The sequence below is a fragment of the Myxine glutinosa genome, unplaced genomic scaffold (genome assembly GCF_964187855.1).
Source record: "Myxine glutinosa unplaced genomic scaffold, kmMyxGlut1.1 SCAFFOLD_1924, whole genome shotgun sequence".
Classification (NCBI taxonomy): Eukaryota; Metazoa; Chordata; class Myxini; order Myxiniformes; family Myxinidae; genus Myxine; species Myxine glutinosa.
In genome coordinates, this window is record NW_027618019.1 from 15,001 (window position 1) to 40,621 (window position 25,621).

General features: G+C 45.1%; 1 protein-coding gene across 1 annotated transcript in view; it reads left to right on the plus strand.

The window, feature by feature from the left end:
* LOC137431268 (uncharacterized) overlaps positions 1–25,621 on the plus strand; it is a gene marked incomplete at its 5' end in the record, with an annotated part of 60,221 nt that overhangs the window by 2,191 nt on the left and 32,409 nt on the right. The window contains 2 exons of the mRNA XM_078769279.1: positions 6,967–7,017; positions 9,876–10,018. Of these exons, the coding sequence (XP_078625405.1) occupies positions 6,967–7,017; positions 9,876–10,018 (194 nt within the window). The remainder of the gene's footprint in view (positions 1–6,966; positions 7,018–9,875; positions 10,019–25,621) is intronic.

A 25,621-nucleotide genomic window follows, 5' to 3' on the forward strand; every position in this document is an offset into this window, starting at 1 on the left:
GCCCACAGGTAAAAGGTAACCACCACCTGAGGCCAATAACTCCATAGATTTTCAATGTTCAACACGACCCAAAACCACCACTCGGAAAATCTCACCCAGCAGCGCCGGGCAGCCTCTGCTAGCTGTAAATAAATGCTGGCTTTCGTGACATTTTGTATCTGAGGAAATAGAATAATGGCAAAGAATCTGTTTATGCATCGATTCTGTGATATTATTTTTTCGGCAAATGTGTTTACAAGCATAAACGTGGGAATAAAAAAAAGAAAGAAACAAGCCTCATTGAAGAAGATATTGTTATGAAAGGGATAAATTATGTAGACAAATGCCTTATAAACTACTGCCACTTCAAAAAGCAAATTTATCAGGAAATTCAAGCAAGTCTTCCAGTTTGGGCTTTTCTGCATGTGCTGGTGAAAGTCTGAGCTCCTCATTTCCACCTCATAAAGCTTAACAGCAGTTTTCTGAACTGTATTCGTCGTGTTTTTCGGTTGTTGTGTCTTGTCTAGGCGTTGCTGTTATATCCCGTGCAATATTTCATGTTGATCCGTTCGTTGTTTTTGCTTTTTGTTTTGTTTCGTTTCATATTGATCAATGCCTGACACTGCCTATCCTCAGATAGAAAGTGTCAAAATAATTCCCTCTGTGTTCCTCGTTTTGTTCCCTTTTATCCAGTATCTCGCATTTATCCTATTTACAAGATAGTGCATTTACCTTATCAACATTATCCTATTTCCTCTCCTTGCTTGAAAAGATCCAAGCAAACAACAAAAAAAGTATAAAACACAAGGACACCAAGAACTTCCAGGACAGAAGCTGGAATTTCAAACAAGGTTGGATCTGGGGTGAATTAGCGGGGGTAGAAAAGATCAAGGTTTTGGATGGGGGAAGATAAGAGATGGTGGTGAACAGCTGTTTTAAAGACCTGGAGGGAGGAGTGGGATTGAAGGGAGTGTGGGAGTTTGTTCCAGAGGTGGGAGAAAAGAGGAATGAAAGAGTGAAGGTGAGCAGAGAGCCGAGATTTCGGCAGTTTAACCATCAGAGGGTTGCTGGCAGATCTTGTGCGGTGTCAGAATAACAGTGTGTCGGTGTCAGATATAACATAACGGTTTGTTGTTTGTTTTTTTTAGTTTTTTTTGTATACTGAATCGAGGCTCGTGAAAGAGCTAACATTTACTTCACAAACAAATCAACCAGACAAACAAAATATATAAAAAGAGGGAGCGGAAAACAAGATGGGGAGAGAAGGGGAAGCACACAAACACAACATTTGAGAGCAGGGAGATGTGTGGAAGGGAGAGGGCTTGGGGGCGAGGAGGCGTGGGAAGGGTGGGGGGGGGGGGGGAGGGAGAAGTATAAAACACAAGGACACCAAGGACTTCCAGGACAGAAGTTGGTATTTCAAAAAAGTGGAATTGGGGTGAAATTAGCGGGGGTAGAAAAGATCAAGGTTTTGGATTGGGGAAGATAAGAGATGGTGGTGAACAGCTGTTTTAAAGACCTGGAGGGTGGAGTGGGATTGAAGAGAGTGAGGGAGTTTGTTCCAGAGGCGGGAGAAAAGAGGAATGAAGGAGTGAAGGTGAGCAGAGAGTCTTGATTTTGGCAGTTTGACCATAAGAGGGTTCCAGGCAGATCTTGTGCGACCTGTAGGAATATTTGCGGGACAGAGCCCAGAGAGAGCTGGGGGGGCAAGCTGGGGGGGCTTCTACCGACTCCTCTCTTCTACAGAGAGGAGTCGGTAGAAGACGGAAAGACCACCAACCTGCCTGCGGTGACTGAGTGAGAGGCCCTTGGAGTTAGCTTCATCGCGGGAGATTCCAATGATTCTGAATGCTTTGGTTTCAACAGCGTGAAGACGAGCTAGGTGTGAGGCAGGAGCACCAGCCCAGAGGGGAGAGCAGTATTCCATTGAGCTGCGGATGAAAGCCTTGTACGTGGTGAGGAGCTCAGGTGTGCCAAGGAAGGACTTCGCACGACAGAGGATGCCCAGTCGGCGACTGGCTTTGGAGGCCAGATTTGAAATGTGGTTTTCCCAGGAAAGATCATGGCAGATAGTGAGACCCAAAAGCTTGAGTGACAGAACTTCTTGGAGAGGATTATTCAGAAAGTGGATGGGAGGGTTGTCCAGTCGGTCTTTTCGGAGAGACATCGTAAGAGTGTGAGATTTGTCAGGATTGAAAGACATGTTCCACTTGTTTGCCCAGTCTGTGATTTTGTCCAGGTCTGCAGAGAGTGAGGAGGCTGCAGACTGCCGAGCTGAGGGATGAAGAATGGAGCGACAGAGAGTAGAGTCATCAGCAAAGAGATACAGAGGATTTTCAAGAGAGTCAGAGAGATCATTGATGAAGACCAGAAAAAGCACAGGGCCCAGAACACTGCCTTGTGGAACTCCAGCCTGAACAGGAAGAGGAGATGAGAGAAACCCATTCAGGGCCACACGTTGACTATGACTAGAGAGGAAGTCCGCCAGCCATGCGTGGAGATTTCCATGGATACCAAAAGAGGAGAGTTTGGTGAGCAGAGCGGGGTGCCAGACCGTATCGAAGGCACGTGATATGTCAAGGGAGACTGCTCTAATTTCCTGTTTGGCATTGAGGACCTCCATCCATTGTTGAGAAAGCAGAAGCAGCATGTCCAGAGTAGAGTGTCCAGGTCTGAAACCAAATTGATGATCAGAGATCAAGCCATTGGAGAAGAGGAAAGATTTCATATCTGAAGCAATGATGGATTCCATGACTTTGCTGATAATTGGGAGAAGGCTGATTGGTCTGTAGTTGCTGGAATCTGTTTTTGCACCTTTTTTGTGCAAAGCCGTGATGTTGGCAGATTTCCAAGCAGATGGAAGATGACCTTGAGCAAAAGAGAGGGTGAAGAGAACAGAGAGAGAGGGAGTGAAAGAGCAGAAGAACAGGATTTTAGGACCCGTGGGCTGATGGCCTCAGGTCCAGTTGCAGAATCCGAGTCGAGGGTTGACAGAAACTTTTCCACCTTGTCAGGAGGAAAGGACACAGAGTCCAGGAGCAGCTGGGTACGACTGGGTACGGTGGGTACAGAGAGGGATGGGTTTGGGACACAAGATTTAGAGGCAAACACAGAGTTGAGGCATTCAGCTTTTTCACGTGCTTTTTCAATAAGGAATGGGTGATTGGGAAGATTTGGAGGGGAGGGGCAAGGGGGAAGATTTGAAAGAGATGGGTGATGGGGATGATTTGGAGGGGAGGGGCAAGGGGGTAGATTTAGAGGGGAGGTGTGATGGGGGAAGTTTTGGAGGGGAGGGGTGATGGGGAAGTTTTGGAGGGAAGGGGTGATGGGGAAGATTTGGAGGGGAGGGGCAAGGGGGAAGATTTGAAAGGGATGGGTGATGGGGAAGATTTGGAGGGGAGGGGCAAAGGGGTAGATTTGGAGGGGTGAGGGGGGAAGTTTTGAAGGGGAGGGGTGATGGGGAAGATTTGGAGTGAAGGGGTGATGGGGAAGTTTTGGAGGGAAGGGGTGATGGGGAAGATTTGGAGGGGAGGGGTGATGGGGAAGATTTGGAGGGGAGGGGTGAGATTGGATTTTGAAAAGTGTACAATTAATGGGAAATGAACATTTATTGCAAAATGAGTTTCTTGAGACATTTGAGTCAAAAATACGTTTGAGGAAGCTGGAGGGAGGATGGAGTGCTGGAGAGTTTAGGGAATGAATGAAAGATGCACTCACTATAAGAGATGGAATTTTTTTTTGGAATGAATAGATTTGATGAGCAAGTCGAAAGCATCCTTTTATAGAAGAAGAAGAAAAAGGTGTTATAGAATATGACAAAATACAGGTCTTCAGGGGACAGATTAGACATTTTTTTAACAACCTGATCACGTGATCACAAACAACGTGGTCAAAGAACGAACGAACAAATAAGAACGAATAAACGAATAAGAACAGAAGGAAATTTTTTTTTTTTTTTTTTGAGGAGATTTTAAAACAAGGAAGTATGGGGTGAAAAGACCGTGAAAAACAGAGACCGGAAAGTAATTGCAGCGCGATTGGAGAACCGCTGAGACAAAAACAAAGCGTCAAGCCAAGGTCGGACATGGTAGCCTAGTACTACACTTAGGCCTCAGAATACGCGATACGAAAGACCGACGATTCTGCACACAGGTATGAAAAACCAACACCAAGAATACTATTAAAGACACCCCAATAGGTACATACACCGAGAGAAAGATACAGTTTCGACAAAAACACAATTGTGAATAGTTACTTAACTTCGAAAGCGTGCGCGCATGGACAGCTTTGAAGAGACGAGACCTCCAATCTTGCGCATGCGCAGATCAGTCAACGGTGTCAGAGACAACAGTGTCAGAATGCTTTGGCTGGAATAGCAAATAATTGTTGAACGCAACTACAGACCAATCACCCTGCTCGCAATTATCAGCAAAGTCATGGAATCCATCATTGCTTCGGATATGAAATCTTTCCTCTTCTCCAATGGCTTGATCTCTGATCATCAATTTGGTTTCAGACCAGGTCACTCTACTCTAGACATGCTGCTTCTCCTGTCTCAACAATGGATGGAGGTCCTCAATGCCAAACAGGGAATCAGAGCTGTCTCTCTTGACGTATCACGTGCCTTCGATACGGTCTGGCACCCAGCTCTGCTCACCAAACTCTCCTCCTATGGTATCCATGGAAATCTCCATGCATGGCTTGCAGACTTCCTCTCTGGTCGTAGTCAACGTGTGGCCCTGAATGGATTTCTCTCATCTCCCTTTCCTGTTCCGGCTGGAGTTCCCCAAGGCAGTGTTCTGGGCCCTGTGCTTTTTCTGGTCTTTATCAATGATCTCTCCGACTCTCTGGAAAATCCTCTCTATCTCTTTGCTGATGATTCCACTCTCTGCCGCTCCATTCCTCTTCCCTCAGATCGGCAGTCTGCAGCCTCCTCACTCTCTGAAGACTTGGACAAAATCACAGACTGGTCAAACAAGTGGAACATGTCTTTCAATCCTGACAAATCTCACACTCTTACTATGTCTCTCCGAAAAGATCGACTGGACAACCCTCCCATCTACTTTCTCAACAATCCTCTCCAAGAAGTTCTGTTGCTCAAGCTTTTGGGTCTCACTATCTGCCATGATCTTTCTTGGGAAAACCACATTTCCAAGCTGGCCTCCAAAGCCAGTCGCCGACTGGGCATCCTCCGTCGTGCGAAGTCCTTCCTCGGCACACCTGAGCTGCTCACCACATACAAGGCTTTCATCCGCAGTTCAATGGAATACTGTTCTCCCCTATGGGCCGGTGCTCCTGCCTCACACCTAGCTCGGCTTCACGCTGTTGAAACCAAAGCTTTCAGAATTATTGGAATCTCCCGCGATGAAGCTATCCCTGAGGGCCTTTCACTCACTCACCGCAGGCAGGTAGGTGGTCTTTCTGTCTTCTACCGACTCCTCTCCGGCCTTGCACCCCCAGCTCTCTCTGTGCTCTGTCCCCCAAATATTCCTACAGGTCGCACAAGATCTGCCAGCAACCCTCTGATGGTTAAACTGCCGAAATCTCGGCTCTCTGCTCACCTTCACTCTTTCATTCCTCTTTTCTCCCGGCTCTGGAACAAACTCCCTCACTCCCTTCAATCCCACTCGTCCCTCCAGGTCTTTAAAACAGCTGTTCAGCACCATCTCTTATCTTCCCCCATCCAAAACCTTGATCTTTTCTACCCCCGCTAATTCACCCCAGATCCACCTTGTTTGAAATTCCAACTTCTTTCCTGGAAGTCGTGGCAGTGTCCATATGTTTTATACCTCTCCCACCCCCCCACCCCTTCCCATGCCCCCCCCCCCCCCCAAAGCCCTCTCCCTCTCAGATCTCTCGATGTCTCCATGTCTCTCGGTCCCTGCTCTCAAATGTTGTTTGTGTCCTTCCCCCTCTCTCCCCATCTTGTCTACCGCTCTCGATGTTATATGTTTTATGTGTCGGTTCGTCTTTCTGTGTGATTAATGTTCGCTCTTTCACGAGCCTCGATCTTGTATACAAAAAAAAAAAAAAAGTTTTATAACTCCAACCCTGTTGAAAATTACAGATGATAAGCTGGATGTACTGTGGTTTTGATTGCCTGTTAAGCACATCCATGTTTTACTGTGATGGAAATAGCATCGTCACTGTGATGACCCTGGTGTTGGGCTAGCGGCTAGGGTGCCGGCTTAGGATCCTAGGATCCTGGGTTCGAATCCCGGTCGATCGCTGAATTAACGCCAGGGGGGTTGACTCAGCCTGTCATCCTTCCGAGGTCGGCTAATTGAGTACCAGCTCACTGGTAATTTCCTGTTTCTCCTGTTTCCTGTAATTTTTTCCTGTTTCCTGTTTTCCTGGTAATTGAGGTCGGCTAATTGGCTAAATCGGCTAAATAAATTTATAAATAAATAAATAATTATAAATAAATAAATAAAAATTAAATAATAAATAAATTATTGGCTAAATATTGGCTAAATTATTGGCTAAATAAATAAATAATTTATTGGCTAAATAAATAAATAATTTATTGGCTAAATAAAGGTCGGCTAATTGAGTACCAGCTCACTGGTAATTTCCTGTTTCCCTGTTTGTCGTTAAAGGCGACAAAAAGGGTTGGCGTCAGGAAGGGCATCCGGCCGTAAAACATTGCTTCAAAAAGGGGACCGAAAAACAACAACAACCACGGCTCCCGAAAAAGGCCAACCCCCACTTTGCGGGGAAAAATGGCCTCTAAAGGTGGTTATATACTGTGATGCCCAATTGTTTGGCTAAGTAATAACGTGAGATGTTGTATTGTCTTGATGTATTGGACTTTTTGTCCTTGATAGATCGTACAAAACAGTCCATCTCAGTTGGAATACAGAAAGCTTGAGCATCTTAATTATAATTCCACATTCAAAATGGGAAGCTTGCACTGTGTTGTGATGTCACAAATGGCTGGTATAAATTCTGTTGCTCTCTTACCCAATTTTTTTTTTGTCGTTTCAGCTTTCCGTGCACAATTAAAGGAAATGTCAAAGCAGAATGAGCCAATCGTTGGTGAGTGACGTGCTCTTTGGAGCGCGATTATACAATATCAAAGCAAAATAATGTACATTCATTTATTTTAGTCCATTATTAAAAAAGAAAGATGTTTGTTTTCCAGCCTTGACTTATTGGTCTTTCTTAAATCTACATTACGGTACATATTTTTGTCAGAAAGCTGTGTGATTTTGCCAACTTTTTATATCCAAAAATTGGGGTTGATGAGAAATCAACACAGCAGCATTGGAGCAAAGAAGAACAGGCAAACAAAAATGGAGAATCGGGAAAAGATTGCACAGACAAACAGGGTACAAAGTTAGGACATATGGGCAGGACATTTGAGTGGATAAAAGTCATATGTCAGAGTTTCAGAAGAAGCTGACAAACTTTGATTTGTAGGCAAATGGTAAGCATGGGACAAAATAAAGTACAAGTTGATTTGGAAAGAAGAGTGAGCAAGAATAAAAAATATTGCCACATGGACGCCGACCTTCAGGCAGGATGTAACCACACCCAGCGACCACCATCACACGTCAGAGACTAGATTCCAAAGATGGCTGAACTAAAAACTTTTCTCACAAGCTGCTTCAAGCGCTGGTGCAGACCTGTGAACCAGTTTTGTTATTTCTGTGCCGTTTATCCGGAAAAGTTGCAATAATTTCTCCAGGGCGCCCAAATGAACTAGAATGGTTCACATGACAAAATGACGCCAACAAGAGACCGTTCCTTAAAAAATACTTGTCATTTACTACATAAGGGGACATGATAGTAGATTACTGGGTCAGGAGGATTGCAGGAGTGAAGAGGGTAAATAGAAGGAGAATGAATGAACTGAAGGAGGATGTTGGTGTGCAGGTGAGCTTGATGGGGAGATTGGTGAAATGCTGGCTGCGATGGTCTGGATATTTATTTGGTGCAGTTGCGGGGAGAGAGAATGACAAAGAGAGTGGATAGATTGAGGAAACAAAGTAGGAGGAAAAGAGTTAGACTGCAGTTTGAGATGGGAGGATTGTGTGAAGAGTGATATAAATAAGGTTGGGGTGGTTGGAGGGTGGAGAAAATTGGCTGAAGACAGGGGAGTGAAGAAGTATCATGGTCAAGGCAGGGCAGGATATTTGTGCCATTGGATCTCACCCCTTATAAAAGGAAGAGGAGGACAACAACCAGACTCTTACTAGAACTGGCCATCCAACCAAACCGAGCAACCGGGCAAGGACCTTGGTCAGGGAGGTGACAAAGAACCCAATAACCACTCTGACAGACCTGCAGAGTTTCTTGACTGAAATGGGAGAACCTGCCAGAAGGACAACAGTCTCTGCAGCACTTCACAAATCTAGGTTTTATTGGAGAGTGGCCAGACAGAAGCCACTCCTGAGAAAAAGGCACATTACAGTATGCCTGGAGGTTGCAAAAAGGCATGTAAAAGACTCTTGGAGCATGAGGCAAAAGATTCTGTGGTCTGATGAGATGAAAATTTAACTCTGGTCTGAATTCAAAGTGCTGCATCTAGCAGAAACTGAGCACAGCTCGTCACCCATCTAACACCATCCCTACCGTGAAGCATGGTAATGGCAGAATCATGCTATGGGGATGCTTTTCAGTGGCAGGGATTTCGAGACTTGTAAGGACAGAGGGAACAATGAATGAAGCCAAATACAGGAAAATCCTGGAGGAGAACCTGCTTCCGAGTGCAAAAAACCTGAGACTGCAACATCGATTTGTTCCAGGGTCATCAACCCAAGCAATACTGCAATGGCTTCAGAACAAGAATGTGAAAGTCCTCGAGTGGTCCAGCCAAAGCCTAGACTTGAATCCCATTGAGAATCTGCGGAAAGACCTGAAGATTTAATCCATTTTGACCTCCCCCACCAAAGGTGGATGGAGGTTATGTTTTCACCCCTGTCTGTTTGTCTGTGAACAAGATATCTCGAAAAGTTCTGAACTGATTCGGACGAAATTTGGCAGGGAGGTAGCATATGTGACGAGGAAGAAATAATTAGATTTTGGTGAAGATCCGTATTCGGATCCAGCTAGTAGAATTTTTAAAGTGATTCTTCACCATTGGGAGACAGCGCCAAAAACAATACATAGCAGGATATCTCAAAACGTTGTGGACGGATTTGGACGAAACCTGGTGGAGAGGTTGGGTGTGTGACTAGGAAGAATCGATTCGATTTTGGTGAAGATCTGAATATGGATTCGGATATGAGAATTAATTAATTTTTAAGTGATTCTTCACCATTGAGACATCGGGCGAAAAGTGATATATAACATGATATTTAAAAACTGTATGGACGAGTTATGACTAAACTTGGTGGATGAGTTGGTTCGGTGACGAGAACAAGCCGATTAGATTTTGGTTCAGGTCCAAATCCAGATCCGGCCTATCAGTGGGATAGAAAACATAAACTGTTCACTGTTCAGCCTGGTGGAGGTATGCGCTCTACAGAGTGCCCTTCGAGTAATTTCAGGCTGTAACCCAACAAAATGTGAAAAAAGTGAAGGGGTGTGAATACTTTCTGAACACACTGTAGATGTAGATATCATATGATGAGTGATGTAATTGTACAGCAATCCATGTCTACAATCAGTTGAAGGTGAACCCCACTTCAAATTCACATTCTGTGCCTACTTGTAGGAGAGGTAAACAGCTAGTTGCATATAAAATAGTCTTGTGATGATTATTACATTGGTGATTTCCTAAACCGAGAACACATTCAGGAACAGGGTGTGTGCCATGGATGCCCAGACATATCAGAAATGGGAGAGCGTGAAAAAGGATGATTCATTGCATATGTGCATATTTTAAAAACAAAAATAAGCAAAGTCATATTGGCAATAAACGTTGCTGCCCATGTTTCTCTCATGCTCAGGGATGTATTACATCACCCTTCACTTTTCCAAGAAGAATCCCTTTGAAGCTCCGTACTACTCGTGCAAAATATGTGATGTCAAGCTTGTTCAGTCAATTATCATTGAACACATTACAGGAAACCAGCACAGGGAAATTGTTGTGGTGAGTGTTTTTTGTGACATTTCTTCAAAGAGACACTGCTTTACCACACGGTGTCTAATTGTTTATCCACATGATTATTTAAATACTTGATCTTACAAAGATGAAATGTACAAGTTTGCATCCTATCCAAACACAGCAATGATCAAATATTGTGCACTGTGTAATGCAAATGATGTTATGATATCAATGAAGCAGTATCCCAAAATGTCAGGACTTCAAAGCGAGACAAAATTATGTGCACTATTGTACAGCCAGCCCTTCATTGAAAAGAATCTGAAGTCGGTGTGTGCCTGTGTGCGTGTCTGTTTGTTGTCTTTGTGCCTCCGCCGATGAAGTCCCAGAGGCATTATGTTTTTGGGTTCTCTGTCTGTCTGTCCGTGATAGGTTGTCATGACCAATAACCTGAGAATGGCTGAAAGGATTTAAATCAAACTTCGATCAAGTATGTACCATGATGTAAAGATGAACTGATAGATTGGTTTGAACTAGCACATGCATTGATTGAAACTTTTTTGAATTTCGAATATTTCTCACTCAGATTTCAACATCATCGTAATGCAAATTGTTCTTTCTTTATGTAGATTGGTGGACTAATTATATGTTTGGCATATAATTGTATCAGTGCATTGTATTTATCGGTGCATTATATTTATCGGTGCATTATATGGCATCATTGTGAGTTTTTTTGTTTGTTTGTTTTTTCAAATATACTTTTCGATCCTGGCGTGACTATGTACACGGACGGTAACCAGGAAAATATGTCACCAACTTTATTTCTAATGACTTCCTGCATACTCATAATATCCTCTTATTTTTTAGATGAGTGCGAAGTGAAGTTCGTGCATAGTCAGGCGATTTAGATTTTGTCAAGAGAGATGCATTTTTTTTCCAACATGCTCTAGACAACTACAGAAAAATCGTTTTCAGTCAAAATCGACCTGAGAACGAAATCCTTCAAGAAGAATGGGAGATCATGGTTAGATGCATTAAGGACGACATCTACGGAGGAAGGTCGTAATCCACAGGTGATCTCAAAACAGCAATAAATAAATAAAAAACCACCTTTAGAGGCCATTTTTCCCCGCAAGCGGGGGTTGGCCTTTTTCGGGGACCGTGGTTGTTGTTGTTTTTCGGTCCCCTTTTTGAAGCAATGTTTTACGGCCGGATGCCCTTCCTGACGCCAATCCTTTTTGCCGCCTTTAACGACAAACAGGGAATTACCAGTGAACTGGTACTCAATTAGCCGACCTCGGAAGGATGACAGACTGAGTCAACCCCCCTGGCGTTAATTCAGCGATCGACCGAGATTCAAACCCAGGATCCGAGGATCCTAAGCCGGCACCCGAGCCGCTAGCCCAACACCAGGGTTGATCTCAAAACAGCAATAACTGACAAAATCCGTTCAACCACTGCAACCGAATGTGTCAGAGTAATAAACAATTTTTCCCGTCGAATCTAAGTGTGCCCGTGACTTAAAGGCTGACATCCAGAGCATGTGCTTTAACCTCAATCAAAATGATGACATTAAAGATATCCATCTGAAACTTTGCATCGTGATCATGCTTCATGTGAAGCAAATGTGTAGCAAAGAACGTGTCATTTTACAGTTAAATCTTGGTTTTATCAGACCACATAATCTTGTTTCTCACAGTCTGAGAGTCCTTTCGGTGCTTTTTTGCAAACTCCAAGTGGGCTTTCATGTTTCTTTCACTGAGGAGAGGCTTCTGTCTGACCACTCTGCCATAAAGCCCAGATCGGTGGAGTGTTGCAGTGATGGTTGTCGTCCTTCTGGAAGTTTCTCCCATCTCCACACAGGATCTCTGGAGCTCAACCAGAGTGACCATCGGGTTCCTGGTCACCTCTCTTACCAAGGCCCTTCTCCCCCGATTGCTCAGTTTGGCCGGGCGGCCAGCTCTAGGAAGAGTCCTGGTTGTTCCAAACTTCTTCCATTTAAGAATTATGGAGGCCACCGTGTTCTTGGGAACCTTCAATGCAGCAGAATTTTTTTTGTAGGCTTCCCCAGATCTGTGCCTCGACACAATCCTGTCTCTGAGCTCTGCAGGCACTTCCTTCGACCTCATGGCTTGGTTTTTGCTCTGATATGCATTGTCAGCTGTGAGACCTTATATAGACAGGTGTGTGCCTTTCCAAATCATGTCCAATCAATTGAATTTACCACAGGTGGACTCCAATCAAGGTGTAGAAACATCTCGAAGATTATCAAGAGAAATGGGAGGCGTCTGAGCTAAATTTTTAGTGTCATCGCAAAGGGTCTGAATACTTATGTCAATGTGAAATTTCAGTTTTTTCTTTTTAATAAATTTGCAAAACTTTCTAAAATCCTGTTTTCTCTTTGTCATTATGGGGTATTGAGTGTAGATTGATGAGGGAAAAAAATGAATTTAAACGATTTCACCATAAGGCTGGAACATAACAAAATGTGAAAAAAGTGAAGGGTTCTGAATGCACTGTGTGTATGTATGTATATCGATCGATTTATTCGATTCGATCACACACCACGATTCTGAAACGTGAGTCCTTTTGGATACATAAACTTCGGACAAAAATCCCTCATGGCATAAATTTTGATGATTAAAGCATGTTCCTACATCAACCCAATCAAATTGTTAACCGTAACCGATTCATTCATTCATTCACCCATTAATTCATTCTACCTTTATATGTCATTTATATAAATATATAAATATATTATATGAATATAAATGGTACATGAATATATGCTTGTGTGTTTATGTATGTATGTATCTCTATATTTGTATATGCACGTGCACCGGAACTGTAACGCAAATGGTAACTGTAAGGTGCGCTTCACTTCCGTTGAACTTGGGGCTGGTGAGTGAGCTTTGGCGTGGCTCTTCCTTTTGTATGCATTTTCTACACAGATCACACATCTTACACACATATCACTCTACATACTTGACTGATATACATGCCTGCTGTTTTTGTAGACTCAGAAAAGACCTTTGTTGGTCGAAAGCTTGTCAAATTAAAGATCGAAGTCCTGAAGCTACGTCCGCGTCTGATTTAATCTCCTGATTATTTATTCAATGCAAATGAGACACCCTGCTCGTACTGTGGAGTTTCTACTATTTCTCACAGTTATATATATATATATATATATATATATATATATATATATATATATATATATATATATATATATATATATATATATATATATACGTATATATATATATAAAACACTGTGTGTGTGTGTGTGTGTGTGTGTGTGTGTGTGTGTGTGTGTGTGTGTGTGTGTGTGTGTGTGTGTGTGTGTGTGTGTGTGTGTGCGTGTGTAATGTTACCGATAGACTCCTAAACGGAGAGGCTCACGAACGTGATATTTGGCACAAGCATGGCCATTGAGTACGAACATGGTCGACCTAAAAATTTATTTCATAATATTTTTTCACCATATTTTTACCTCAGCACATTTCAGCGAGGAATATTATGACCGGAATGGCAGAGCAGCGCGCTGATTCGCTCAGAGCGATCACGTGATGTTCCAACTTTGCCGCCATAATCTTACAGTTATGCGTTCGCACGTAATTCCGTTTTTTCACATTTCAGCGAGGAACATTGCCATTCACACCACATAGGTTTTTTTTCTTTCATCTTTAGATCCATAGCTAACGTCGCGTTAGCATAACGTAGCGATCCTTGCTCAGGATCTTCGTCAGGTTCGCGAGCGAGTTAGCCAAAACGTAAAAGTGAAAATATATCGAATTTTATCCAATCGAATATATATACCGAAAATATTCGAATATATCGAATATCGATATATATTCGAATATATCTAATTTACCTCAGCGCATTTCAGCGAGGAACATTATACACGGAATCTCAGCTGGTCGCAGAGCAGCGCGCTGATTCGCTCAGAGCGATCACGTGATGTTCCAACTTTGCCGCCATAATCTCACAGTTATGCATTCGCACGTAATTCAGTTTTTTCACATTTCAGCGAGGAACATTGCCATTCACACCACATAGGTTTTTTTTCACTTTCATCTGATATTTGTGATTTATTTCAAACAAACTGTATTTCCCATCTACACGGCCATGTATTCCTATTAACGTTATGTAAAGTACATAAATTGTGTGGATTACATCATTTGTGGATGTGATCAATTGCCAGTAACCGTCTATATCCCTCCCCTCCCCTTCCCTCCTCCCCCTCCCCCCCGCTCCCCCTCCCTTTCCCCCATGCCCCTCCCTTTCCCCCTACCCCTTCTTTTCTGCCCCACCCCTTCCCCATCCCCCTCCCTCCCCTCCCCTCCCTTTCCCCCATGCTCCTCCCTTTCCCCCTACCCCTTCCTTTCTGCCCTACCCCTTCCCCACCCCCCTCCCCAACCCCCCCCCCTCCCCCTCCCCCTCCCCCTCCTCCCCCCTCCCCCTCCTTCCTCCCCCTCCCCCCCACTCCTCTCCACCTCCCATCCCTCCCCCTACCCCCCTCCCCCTCCCCCCTTCCCCCCCTTACGTGATGTAAAGTACATAAATTGTGTGGATTACATCATTTGTGGATGTGATCAATTGCCAGTAACCATCTATATCCCTCCCCTCCCCCTTCCCTCCTCCCCCTCCCTCCCACTCCCCCTCCCTTTCCCCCCTCCCCTCCCCCTACCCTTCCCCCTCCCTTCCCCCTCCACCCTACCCTCTCCCTTTCCCCCCTCCCCTATCCCCTCCCCTCCCTTCCCCCTCCCCTCCCCCTCCCTTACCCCCATGCCCCTCCCTTTCCCCCCTACCCCTTCCTTTCCACCCTACCCCATCCCCCTCCCCCTCCTCCCTCCCCCTCCCCCTCCCTTCCCCCCATGCTCCTCCCTTTCCCTCCTACCCCTTCCTTTCTGCCCTACCCCTTCCCCACCCGCCTCCCCCCTCCCTTTCCCAATGCCCCTCCCTCTCCCCCCTCCCTTTCCCCATGCCCCTCCCTTTCCCCCATACCCCTTCCTTTCTGCCCCACCCCTTCCCCATCCCCTCCCCTCCCCTCCCTTTCCCCCATGCTCCTCCCTTTCCCCCCTACCCCTTCCTTTCCACCCCACCCCTTCCCCATCCCCCTCCCCTCCCCCTCCCCCCTCCCTTTCCCCCATGCCCCTCCCTTTCCCCCCTACCCCTTCCTTTCCGCCCCACCAATTTGGTTATCATCAATTTGGATTCAGACCAGGTCATTCTACTCTGGACATGTTGCTCCTGCTGTCTCAACAATGGATGGAGGTCCTCAATGCCAAACAGGAAATCAGAGCTGTCTCACTTGACATATCACGTGCCTTCGATACGGTCTGGCACCCAGCTCTGCTCACCAAACTCACCTCCTATGGTATTCAGGGAAATCTCCACTCATGGCTTGCAGATTTCCTCTCTGGTCGTAGGCAACGTGTGGCCCTGAATGGATTTCTCTCATCTTCCCTTCCTATTCTGGGTGGAGTTCCCCAAGGTAGTGTTCTGGGCCCTGTGCTATTTCTGGTCTTCATCAATGATCTCTCCGACTCTCTGGAAAATCCTCTCTATCTCTTTGCTGATGACTCCACTATCTGCCGCTCCATCCCTCATCCCTCATCCCTCAGATCGGCAGTCTGCAGCCTCCTCACTCTCTGCAGACCTGGACAAAATCATAGACTGGTCAAACAAGTGGAACATGTCTTTCAATCCTGACAAATCTCACACTCTTACAATGTCTCTCCGAAAGGACCGACTGGACAATCCTCCCATCTACTTTGTCAACAATCCTCTCCAAGAAGTTCTGTCGCTCAAGCTTTTGGGTCTCACTATCTGCCATGATCTTTCTTGGGAAAACCACATTTCCAAGCTGGCCTCCAAAGCCAGTCGCCGACTGGGCATCCTCCGTCGTGCGAAGTCCTTCCTTGATATTTTCTACCCCTGCTAATTTATCCCAGATCCACTTTTTTTAAATTCCAACTTCTTTCCTGGAAGTCCTTGCAGTTGTTTAACTTGTAGTATGTTTTATACCTCTCCCACCTCCCCCCAAGCCCTCTCCCTCCCACAGTTCTATCGATGTCCCTGCTCTCAAATGTTGTGTTTGTGTCCTTCCCCCTCTCTCCCCATCTTGTCTGCCGCTCCCCTTGTTTTTTGTGTTTTGTGTGTCGGTTTGTCTTTTTGTGTGATTAATGTTAGCTCTTTCACGAGCCTCGATCTTGTATACAAAAAAAAAAAAAAACAAACAAAAAAAACCCTTCCCCATCCCCCTCCCCCCTCCTCTCACCTCCCCTCCCTTTCCCCCATGCTCCTCCCTTTCCCCCTACCCCTTACTTTCTGCCCTACCCCTTCCCCACCACCCTCCCCCAACCCCTCCCCCTCCCCCCTCCCCTCCCCCTCCTCCTCCCCCCTCCCCCTCCTCCCTCCCCCTACCCCCACTCCTCTCCCCCTCCCATCCCTCTCCCTCCCCCCTCCCCCTCCCCCTCCCCTCCCCCTCCCCCCTTCCCCTCCCCCCTCCTCCCCTACCCCTCCCCCCTTCTCCCCTCCCCCTAACCTCCCCTCCCACCCGTTCCCCTCCGCTCCCCCTCCCCCCTCACCCTCCTCCCCCTCCCACCCCCCCTCCCCTCCCCCCTCCCACCCCTTCCCCCTCCCATCCCTCCTCCTCCCCCCCTCTTCTCCCCTCTCCCCCTCCCCCTCCCCATCCCCCCCTCTTTTCCCCTCTCCCCCTCCCCCTCCCCCTCCCCCCTCTTCTCACCTCTCCCCCTCTTCTCCCCTCTCCCCTCCCCCTCCACCTCTTCTCCACTCCCCTCCCCCCTCCCCTCCCCCCCCCCCCGCCCGGCAATGCCGGGTACTTCTGCTAGTATATATATACTAGCGGGGTCACCCGTGGGAATCCCACGGGCATGGATGTGTGTGACATTTCGACATATTGAGTTATATGCTGCACATTCATTTTTACAAAATGGTTACTGGCAAGTCATCAGATCCAGAAATGGTGTGAATTTAGTTATTTCACATAATATGTGACCCCTCACTCCTCTCCACCTGACACTCTCCTGTCTCCACCTGACACTCTCCTGTCTCCACCTGACACTCTCCTCTCTCCACCTAGCACTCCTCTCCTCTCCAAACCCTCACATCCCTCTCCTTTCCAATCCCTCACCTCTCCAATCCCTCACACTCCTCTCCTCTGCAATCCTTCACACGCCTCTCCAATCGCGCCTCACACTCCTCTCCAATCGCGCCTCACACTCCTCTCCAATCGCGCCTCACACTCCTCTCCAATCGTGCCTCACACTCCTCTCCAATCGTGCCTCACACTCCCCTCCAATCACTCCTCTCCAATCGTGCCTCACACTCCTCTCCAATCACGCCTCACACTCCTCTCCAATCGTGCCTCACACTCCTCTCCAATCGCGCCTCACACCCCTCTCCAATCGCGCCTCACTCGCCTCTCCAATCGGCTTTCCCCGTCTCGTTTCTCTCCTTTTTCTCCCGTCTCGTTCTTTTTCTTGCTCCAAATCGGCCCGTCGGAATCGGAAATCGGCCCGTCTCGCCCGTCGGCCCGTCGGAATCGGAAATCGGCCCGTCTTGCTTTTGTGCTTGTGCGTAAATAAATTGTGTTCATGACACCATTTCTGGTGTTGGGCTAGCGGCTAGGGTGCCGGCTTAGGATCCTGGGTTCGAATCTCGGTCGATCGCCGAATTAATGCCAGGGGGGTTGACTCAGCCTGTCATCCTTCCGAGGTCGGCTAATTGAGTACCAGTTCACTGGTAATTCCCTGTTTGTCGTTGAAGGCGGCAAAAAGGGTTGGCGTCAGGAAGGGCATCCGGCCGTAAAACATTGCTTCAAAAAGGGGACAAAAAAACAACAACTACCACGGTCCCCGAAAAGGCCAACCCCCGCTTTGCGGGGAAAAATGGCCTCTAAACGGTGGTTTTTACACCATTTCTGGATCTGATGACTTGCCAGTAACCATTTTGTAAAAATGAATGTGCAGCATCTAACTCAATATGTCGAAATGTCACACACATCCATGCCCGTGGGATTCCCACGGGTGACCCCGCAAGTTTGCATTGACGTTCGTCGATGGACTCGTTCGCCCGTCTCATTCGTTTTCTTGCTGCATCCTGTTCAAGTCTGCGTTCTTCATCGATCGTCTCATTCATTTTGGAAATAGAAGTTTCCACGCAGCGCATGAATTGTCACGATCCTCAAGAGGAATTTGTCTCTTAATCATCAAATGATAAATGGCAAGTAAATTATATTGTGGAAAATTAAAGATTTCAAATAAACCTATTTAAAGTGTATTCGCACATAACTAATTTAAAAAAACGAAGAAATATCTCTCGGTAATTTCCTGAAACATATTTTACTTCCGGCTAATAATGTTGAATTAAATATAAACGAAGAAATATATGTCGGCATCATTGTTGACGTTTTTGTGACGACTGTCATCAAACGAAAAAGTAATATATCTTAACGGAAAAGCAAAAGCGAATTTTTAATATATTTAATATCGACACGTTGCCGTCGGTGTCATGTTGGGCGGTGTATGATACACCATGACGCGATTTTTAAAAATATATCTCTGCATTTTCCCGCGTGTGTGGAATGTTCTCAATTATTGCTGACACCGAGTCCAAAACCATCGATAAAAATGAAATCATATGGTGAGTTAGATTGGAGATAAAGGCGTGAGAGAGACTCAATGGCCTTGAAGTTGAAGTTACAGGCGTTTGAGAATTCATTTCGTTCTATAAACGGCAACTTTCATTGGATTTCCTTCCCGTTTTTTTTCAACCGAGTCGAAAACTATGTTAGCGACTGTGAAAAATGAAATGATATATCGAATTTTTAATATGTATCGACACGTTGCCGTCGGTGTCATGTTAGGCGGTGTATGATACACCATGACGCGATTTTAAAAAATATATCTGCATTTTCCCGCGTGTGTGGAATGTTCTCAATTATTGCTGACACCGACTCTAAAACCATCGATAAAAATGAAATCATATGGTGAGTTAGATTGGAGATAAAGGCGTGAGAGAGACTCAATGGCCTTGAAGTTACAGGCATTTGAGAATTCATTTCGTTCTATAAACGGCAACTTTCATCGGATTTTCTTCTCGTTTTTTTTCAACCGAGTCTAAAACTATGTTAGCGACTGTGAAAAATGAAATGATATATCGAATTTAAAATAGATATCGACACATTGCCGTCGGTGTCATGTTGGGCGGTGTATGATACACCATGACGCGATTTTAAAAAATATATCTCTGCATTTTCCCGCGTGTGTGGAATGTTTGTGGAAAATTAAAGATTTCAAATAAACCTATTTAAAGTGTATGCGCACATAACTAATAAAAAAAACGAAGAAATATCTCTCGGTAATTTCCTGAAACATATTTTACTTCCGGCTAATATGTTGAATGAAATAAAAACGAAGAAATATATGTCGGCATCATTGTTGACGTTTTTGTGACGACTATCATCAAACGAAATAGTAATATATCATAACGGAAAAGCAAAAGCGAATTTTTAATATATATCGACACATTGCCGGCGGTGTCATGTTGGGCGGTGTATGATACACCATGACGCGATTTTAAAAAATATATCTCTGCATTTTCCCGCGTGTGTGGATTGTTCTCAATTATTGCTGACACCGAGTCTAAAAGTAAAACCATCGATAAAAATGAAATCATATGGTGAGTTAGATTGGAGATAAAGGCGTGAGAGAGACTCAATGGCCTTGAAGTTACAGGCCTTTGAGAATTCATTTCGTTCTATAAACGGCAACTTTCATCGGATTTTCTTCCCGTTTTTTTTCAACCGAGTCTAAAACTATGTTAGCGACTGTGAAAAATGAAATGATTTATCGAATTTGATTTGAAATAAAACTGGGGGAGAGCAAGACACCACGGGCCTACAAAACAGGACTCAAAGCTATGCGAGTTAATAAAATGGTGGATATTTGTTTATAGCCACTCCCAGAATGGGTGGAGCTATGGGTGGAGCTACTCTGCAAACCGAGTAAGCCACACCCCGGACAGACACCCAACAGATAGACAGACAGACAGACAGAATCATCTACGGCTATTATAATATAGATATATATATATTTATATATATATATATATATATATATGTATGTATTTATGTATGTATGTATGTATGTGTATATATACAGTCGGACCCAGCTATCCGTGGGTTCCACGTATTCACGGTTGATAAAATGTGACCTGTTTCTCTATTCGCGGTTTTTCTTTCTATTCGCGGCCGTGTTCAGCGAATTCACGGTTTTTCAGGGGCGCAAATAAAGAAATTTCACGAGCCGCTAGCATGACACATTTATAAAACCCATCTTTCACCAGCTATGCGTAAAGCAGCTGGATATACGCAAAAAAACATCTTCTATGAGCCACGAGCATGACCTGCTTCTACATTCACTGCTGCATGCTTTGCGTTTTCATGGCTTTCGTGGCCGCGATTCTTATCCGCACTATAATTGAGAGCTGCGCAGGATGTTCCACCAGCTGCATAACATGTCATCCCCGCGAGTTACTTACTGTAAAGAATGAAAACACACCACATTATCTATTGGTGCAATTAGCTGTCTCCCTTTTTGTCCCCCGTCGCACAGCGTAGCGAAAGGGGGACTTTGGCTTTCCCCTCCGTCCGTGTGTCCGTCCGTGCGTGCGTGCGTAAGCGAAGGACCGCATTCGAATTTGGTGTGTGGGTGCAACCCACGTAAAAATCCAAGATGGCCGCCGCCATGTATGTCTGATGCCATGTGTGTCTGAACTTTGTAACCTGAATATCTTGAAAAATAAGCGAAGTACCAACTTCTAATCTGGTGTGTGGGTGTATCGAGGCATAAGGAAGAACGCTATTGAAAATTGGGTCGCCACGTCAAAATCCAAGACGGCCGCCGCCATGTATGTCTGAACCTTGTGAGATGAATATCTTGAAAAATAAGCGAAGTAACAACGTCTAATTTGGTGTGTGGGTGTACCTCGGCATAAGGAAGAATGCTATTGAAAATTGGGTCGCCACGTCAAAATCCAAGATGGCCGCCACCATATATATGTCTGAAACTTGTGAGCGAAATATCTCGAAAAATAAGCGAAGTACCAACGTCTAATCTGGTGTGTGGGTGTATCTAGGCACAAGGAAGAACGCTGTTTAAAATTGGGTCGCCACGTCAAAATCCAAGATGGCCGCCGCCATGTATGTCTGATGCCATGTATGTCTGAACCTTGTAACCTGAATATCTTGAAAAATAAGTGAAGTACCAACTTCTAATCTGGTGTGTGGGTGTATCTAGGCATAAGGAAGAACGCTGTTTAAAATTGGGTCGCCACGACAAAATCCAAGATGGCCGCCGCCATATATATGTCTGAACCTTGTGAGCGAAATATCTTGAAAAATAAGCGAAGTACCAACTTCTAATCTGGTGTGTGGGTGTATCTAGGCATAAGGAAGAAAGCTGTTTAAAATTGGGTCGCCACGTCAAAATCCAAGATGGCCACCGCCTTGTATGTCTGAACCTTGTGAGATGAATATCTTGAAAAATAAGCTACGTACCAACTTCTAATTTGGTGTGTGGGTGTATCTCGGCACAAGGACGAACGCTATTGAAAATTGGGTCGCCACGTCAAAATCCAAGATGGCCGCCACCATATATATGTCTGAACCTTGAGCGAAATATCTTGAAAAATAAGCGAAGTACCAACTTCTAATTTGGTGTGTGGGTGTATCTCGGCATAAGGAAGAACGCGATTGAAAATTGGGTCGCCACGTCAAAATCCAAGATGGCCACCACCATATATATGTCTGAACCTTGAGCATTTGAAAAATAAGCAAAGTACCAACTTCGAATCTGGTGTGTGGGTGTATCTCGGCACAAGCAAGAACGCTGTTTAAAATGTGGTCGCCACGTCAAAATCCAAGATGGCCGCCGCCATGTATGTCTGAACCTTGTGAGATGAATATCTTGAAAAATAAGCGAAGTACCAACTTCTAATTTGCTGTGTGGGTGTATCTCGGCATAAGGAAGAACGCTATTGTATATTGGGTCGCCACGTCAAAATCCAAGATGGCCGCCTTGCGTCTTCCACTTTGTCAATCACATCACTTCACCGATGGGGGACCTAGGCGTAACGCTTGTCCCCATTGATAATGGCATGGCATGCATTCATGGATTTTCATCGACATTCGCGGGATTTGCCTCGCCATTTCTGGGATTGTCGCCATCATTGGTGGGATTTGCCTTGCCATTTCCGGGTTTATCCTCGACATTCGTGGGATTTGCCTCGCCATGTCTGGGATTTTCATCAACATTCTCGGAATTTGCCTCACCATTTCCATGGCTTTCATCGACCTTCGTGGATTATCGTCGACGTTCTCGGGATTTGCCTCTATTCGCGGATTTTCACAACTTGTTCTTCTCTATTCGCCGATTTTCGTGACTCGGGAACCTATCCCCCCCTTTCTTCTTCGAAACAATGCCCCACCATTTGCGGTTTCGCATTTCTCGGCATTTTCCAGGAACGTATCCCCCACGAATATTGGGGGTCCGTGTGTGTGTGTGTGTGTGTGTGTGTGTGTGTGTGTGTGTGTGTGTGTGTGTGTGTGTGTGTGTGTGTGTGTGTGTGTGTGTGTTTGTATATATATATATATATATATATATATATATATATACATATATATATATATATATATATATATATATATATATATATATATATATATATATATATATATATATATATATACACATATATATACTATATATACACAGACTTGGCATTTAATATGGATTTTTTTTTTTGTGGGGGTGAACTTACTTTTCAAAATGACTGAGAACCAAAAGTTCATTGGAATTATGTTGAAATTATTCTAGATTTTGTTAATGTGACCTTTAAAAGAAACAAAAACCACATTTGACATTTCGAAGCAAATAAATTGATCCTTGAAAGTGATGTAAACTGATATCGAACTCAATTCACGGACAGTACTGTGTTAAACGTCTGTACGTTTTCCAGAAGTATCTCTTTATTTTGCACATTAGCCCAAAAATTTTTCAACAAAAGCTAAATTACGACTGGGATTACGGACAGTAAAATTACAGTTCAGTACTTCGTGTAACCCCCACGAGCATTCAGGAGAGCACGTACACGTTGAGGCATGCTGTTCACAAGATTTGCCAAGGTTTGGACAGGAATCGCTTGCCATGCAATGACAATAGCCTGCTGCAATTCACGCACAGAGGTCGGCTGCTGGTCCAAGTGGTCGATTTGACGCGTTAATTCTGCCCACAAGTTCTCTATCGGATTCATATCCGGGGACATGGCAGGCCACTCCATATGCTCTACACCACGGTCAGCAAGAAAGTGTTGCATCATGCGAGCACGATGAGGCCATGCATTGTCATCTTGGAAGACAAAGTTTCCTCGAAAGGCTGCACGACGAAATGGAAGCAATGTTTCTTCCAGAATGACCCTGTACTTGAACTGGTTCAGGTTTCCATTCAGAACAACCAGGTCAGTTTTGCCCCCTGCATGAAAAGCAGCCCAAACGGTCACCCCACCACCTCCAGCTTGGACTCTTGGCACTATACAATCTTCGTTGTGGGCTTCATGCACTTGTCTGCGCACTCGGACGCGGCCATCTTGACGATAGACCAGAAATCTAGACTTGTCACTGAAGGTCACGTGATTCCAGTGTCCTGGCTGCCATTGACGGTGCTCTCTTGCCCACTGCAATCGGCGCTGGCTGTGTTGTCTGGTCAGGCGTGGCTTTCTCAGGGGACGCCTGGCACGATAGCCTGCTTGAACCAGTCGTTGGTTGACTAGCCTTCTGGATACAGGCACATTTGTCAGTTGCTGCCACTCAGCCCTAAGCCGATTAGCTGACTTGGTACGGCCAGTGCAGACTAACCGGTGCAGCTGGCGATCATCTCTCCTTGTTGTTCTGCGTGGATGTCCTGGCCTCGGTATTGGAGTCGGGATCACCCCTCTGAGCATTTCGTTTCAGGATCTTTGACACCTGACCTTGAGTGATGCCATACTGCCGAGCAATAGCACGCTGTTTCATGCCAGAATTTCGTAAAGCCACCACTCCATGACAAACAGCATTGTCAAGTTGATGGACCATCTCCAGAGGAAGCGGCAATAACTTTTGTAGATGTGCAGCAGTTGTTTTCCACTAATACAGAATGCAACAACCCTTATATACCCGATTGTGAAGCCAATCGTCAAATGTACCTGTCCTTACATTTTGTCACGCCACCTGTGATATAAACCTGTTATTGACTTCTTGCTGCGAAAGACAATCAGTGACATGGTCATCTTGGAAGACATCACCGAAGGGTAAAAGAAACTCACCAGATTGATACACTGAGTTTCAGAAAGTAAACCCAAGTCAAGAAAAAAAAAAAATTCCATATTAAATGCCAAGTCTGTATATATATATGGCAATGTGTCATTTAAATAGTTGAAAGAGTTTTAATGTAAAATGTCGAAGAAGAATTTATTTTCCTCATGTCGTGAATTTGAAATATTTATTGATACATGCACAGAGAGAAGTTGATCGTAAATCTGCAATACACAGCATACCAATGAACAACACAAAACCCCATTCCACTCTCAGGTTGGGAAAAATAGTAGTTTTATATAGAGAGGAGAACAAGGGAACAGGCAGTGTCTGTTAATGCTCAAGGCTACCCACACACTGATAAGGGCATCCTCCCGTCCATGGTACACGGAATCTTGTGGTGAGGCTATTGCCCAGAAACAACTTGCTTTCGTCTCCTGGAAAGCAAATCCAACGGAAGTAAATCTCATTTCCTTTCACAAAGCCCGAAACAAGTGTGTGTCCACCCTCAGGAGAGCCAGGAAACAATATCTCTCCGTTCTCAGGACCGAACTCTCTTATCTGTCTCCCTCTTCCAAATCCTGGTGGCATCTGGTCAAATCTGTTTCTGGTGTTTTTTCCCCCTCCATCCCCTCCCTCACCTCAAACGGCCACACGGCTGACTCCGCACGTGAAAAAGCTGAATGCCTCAACTCTGTGTTTGCCTCTAAATCTTGTGTCCCAAACCCATCCCTCTCTGTACCCACCGTACCCAGTCGTACCCAGCTGCTCCTGGACTCTGTGTCATTTCCTCCTGACAAGGTGGAAAAGTTTCTGTCAACCCTCGACTCTGATTCTGCAACAGGACCTGACCGCATCAGCCCACGGGTCCTAAAATCCTGTTCTTCCGCTCTTTCACTCCCTCTCTCTGTTCTCTTCACCCTCTCTTCACCCTCTCTTTTGCTCAAGGTCATCTGCCATCTGCTTGGAAATCTGTCAACATCACTGCTTTGCACAAAAAAGGTGCAAAAACAGATCCCAGCAACTACAGACCAATCAGCCTTCTCCCAATTATCAGCAAAGTCATGGAATCCATCATTGCTTCAGATATGAAATCTTTCCTCTTCTCCAATGGCTTGATCTCTGATCATCAATTTGTTTTCAGACCTGGTCACTCTACTCTGGACATGCTGCTTCTGCTTTCTCAACAATGGATGGAGGTCCTCAATGCCAAACAGGAAATTAGAGCTGTCTCCCTTGACATATCACGTGCCTTTGATACGGTCTGGCACCCC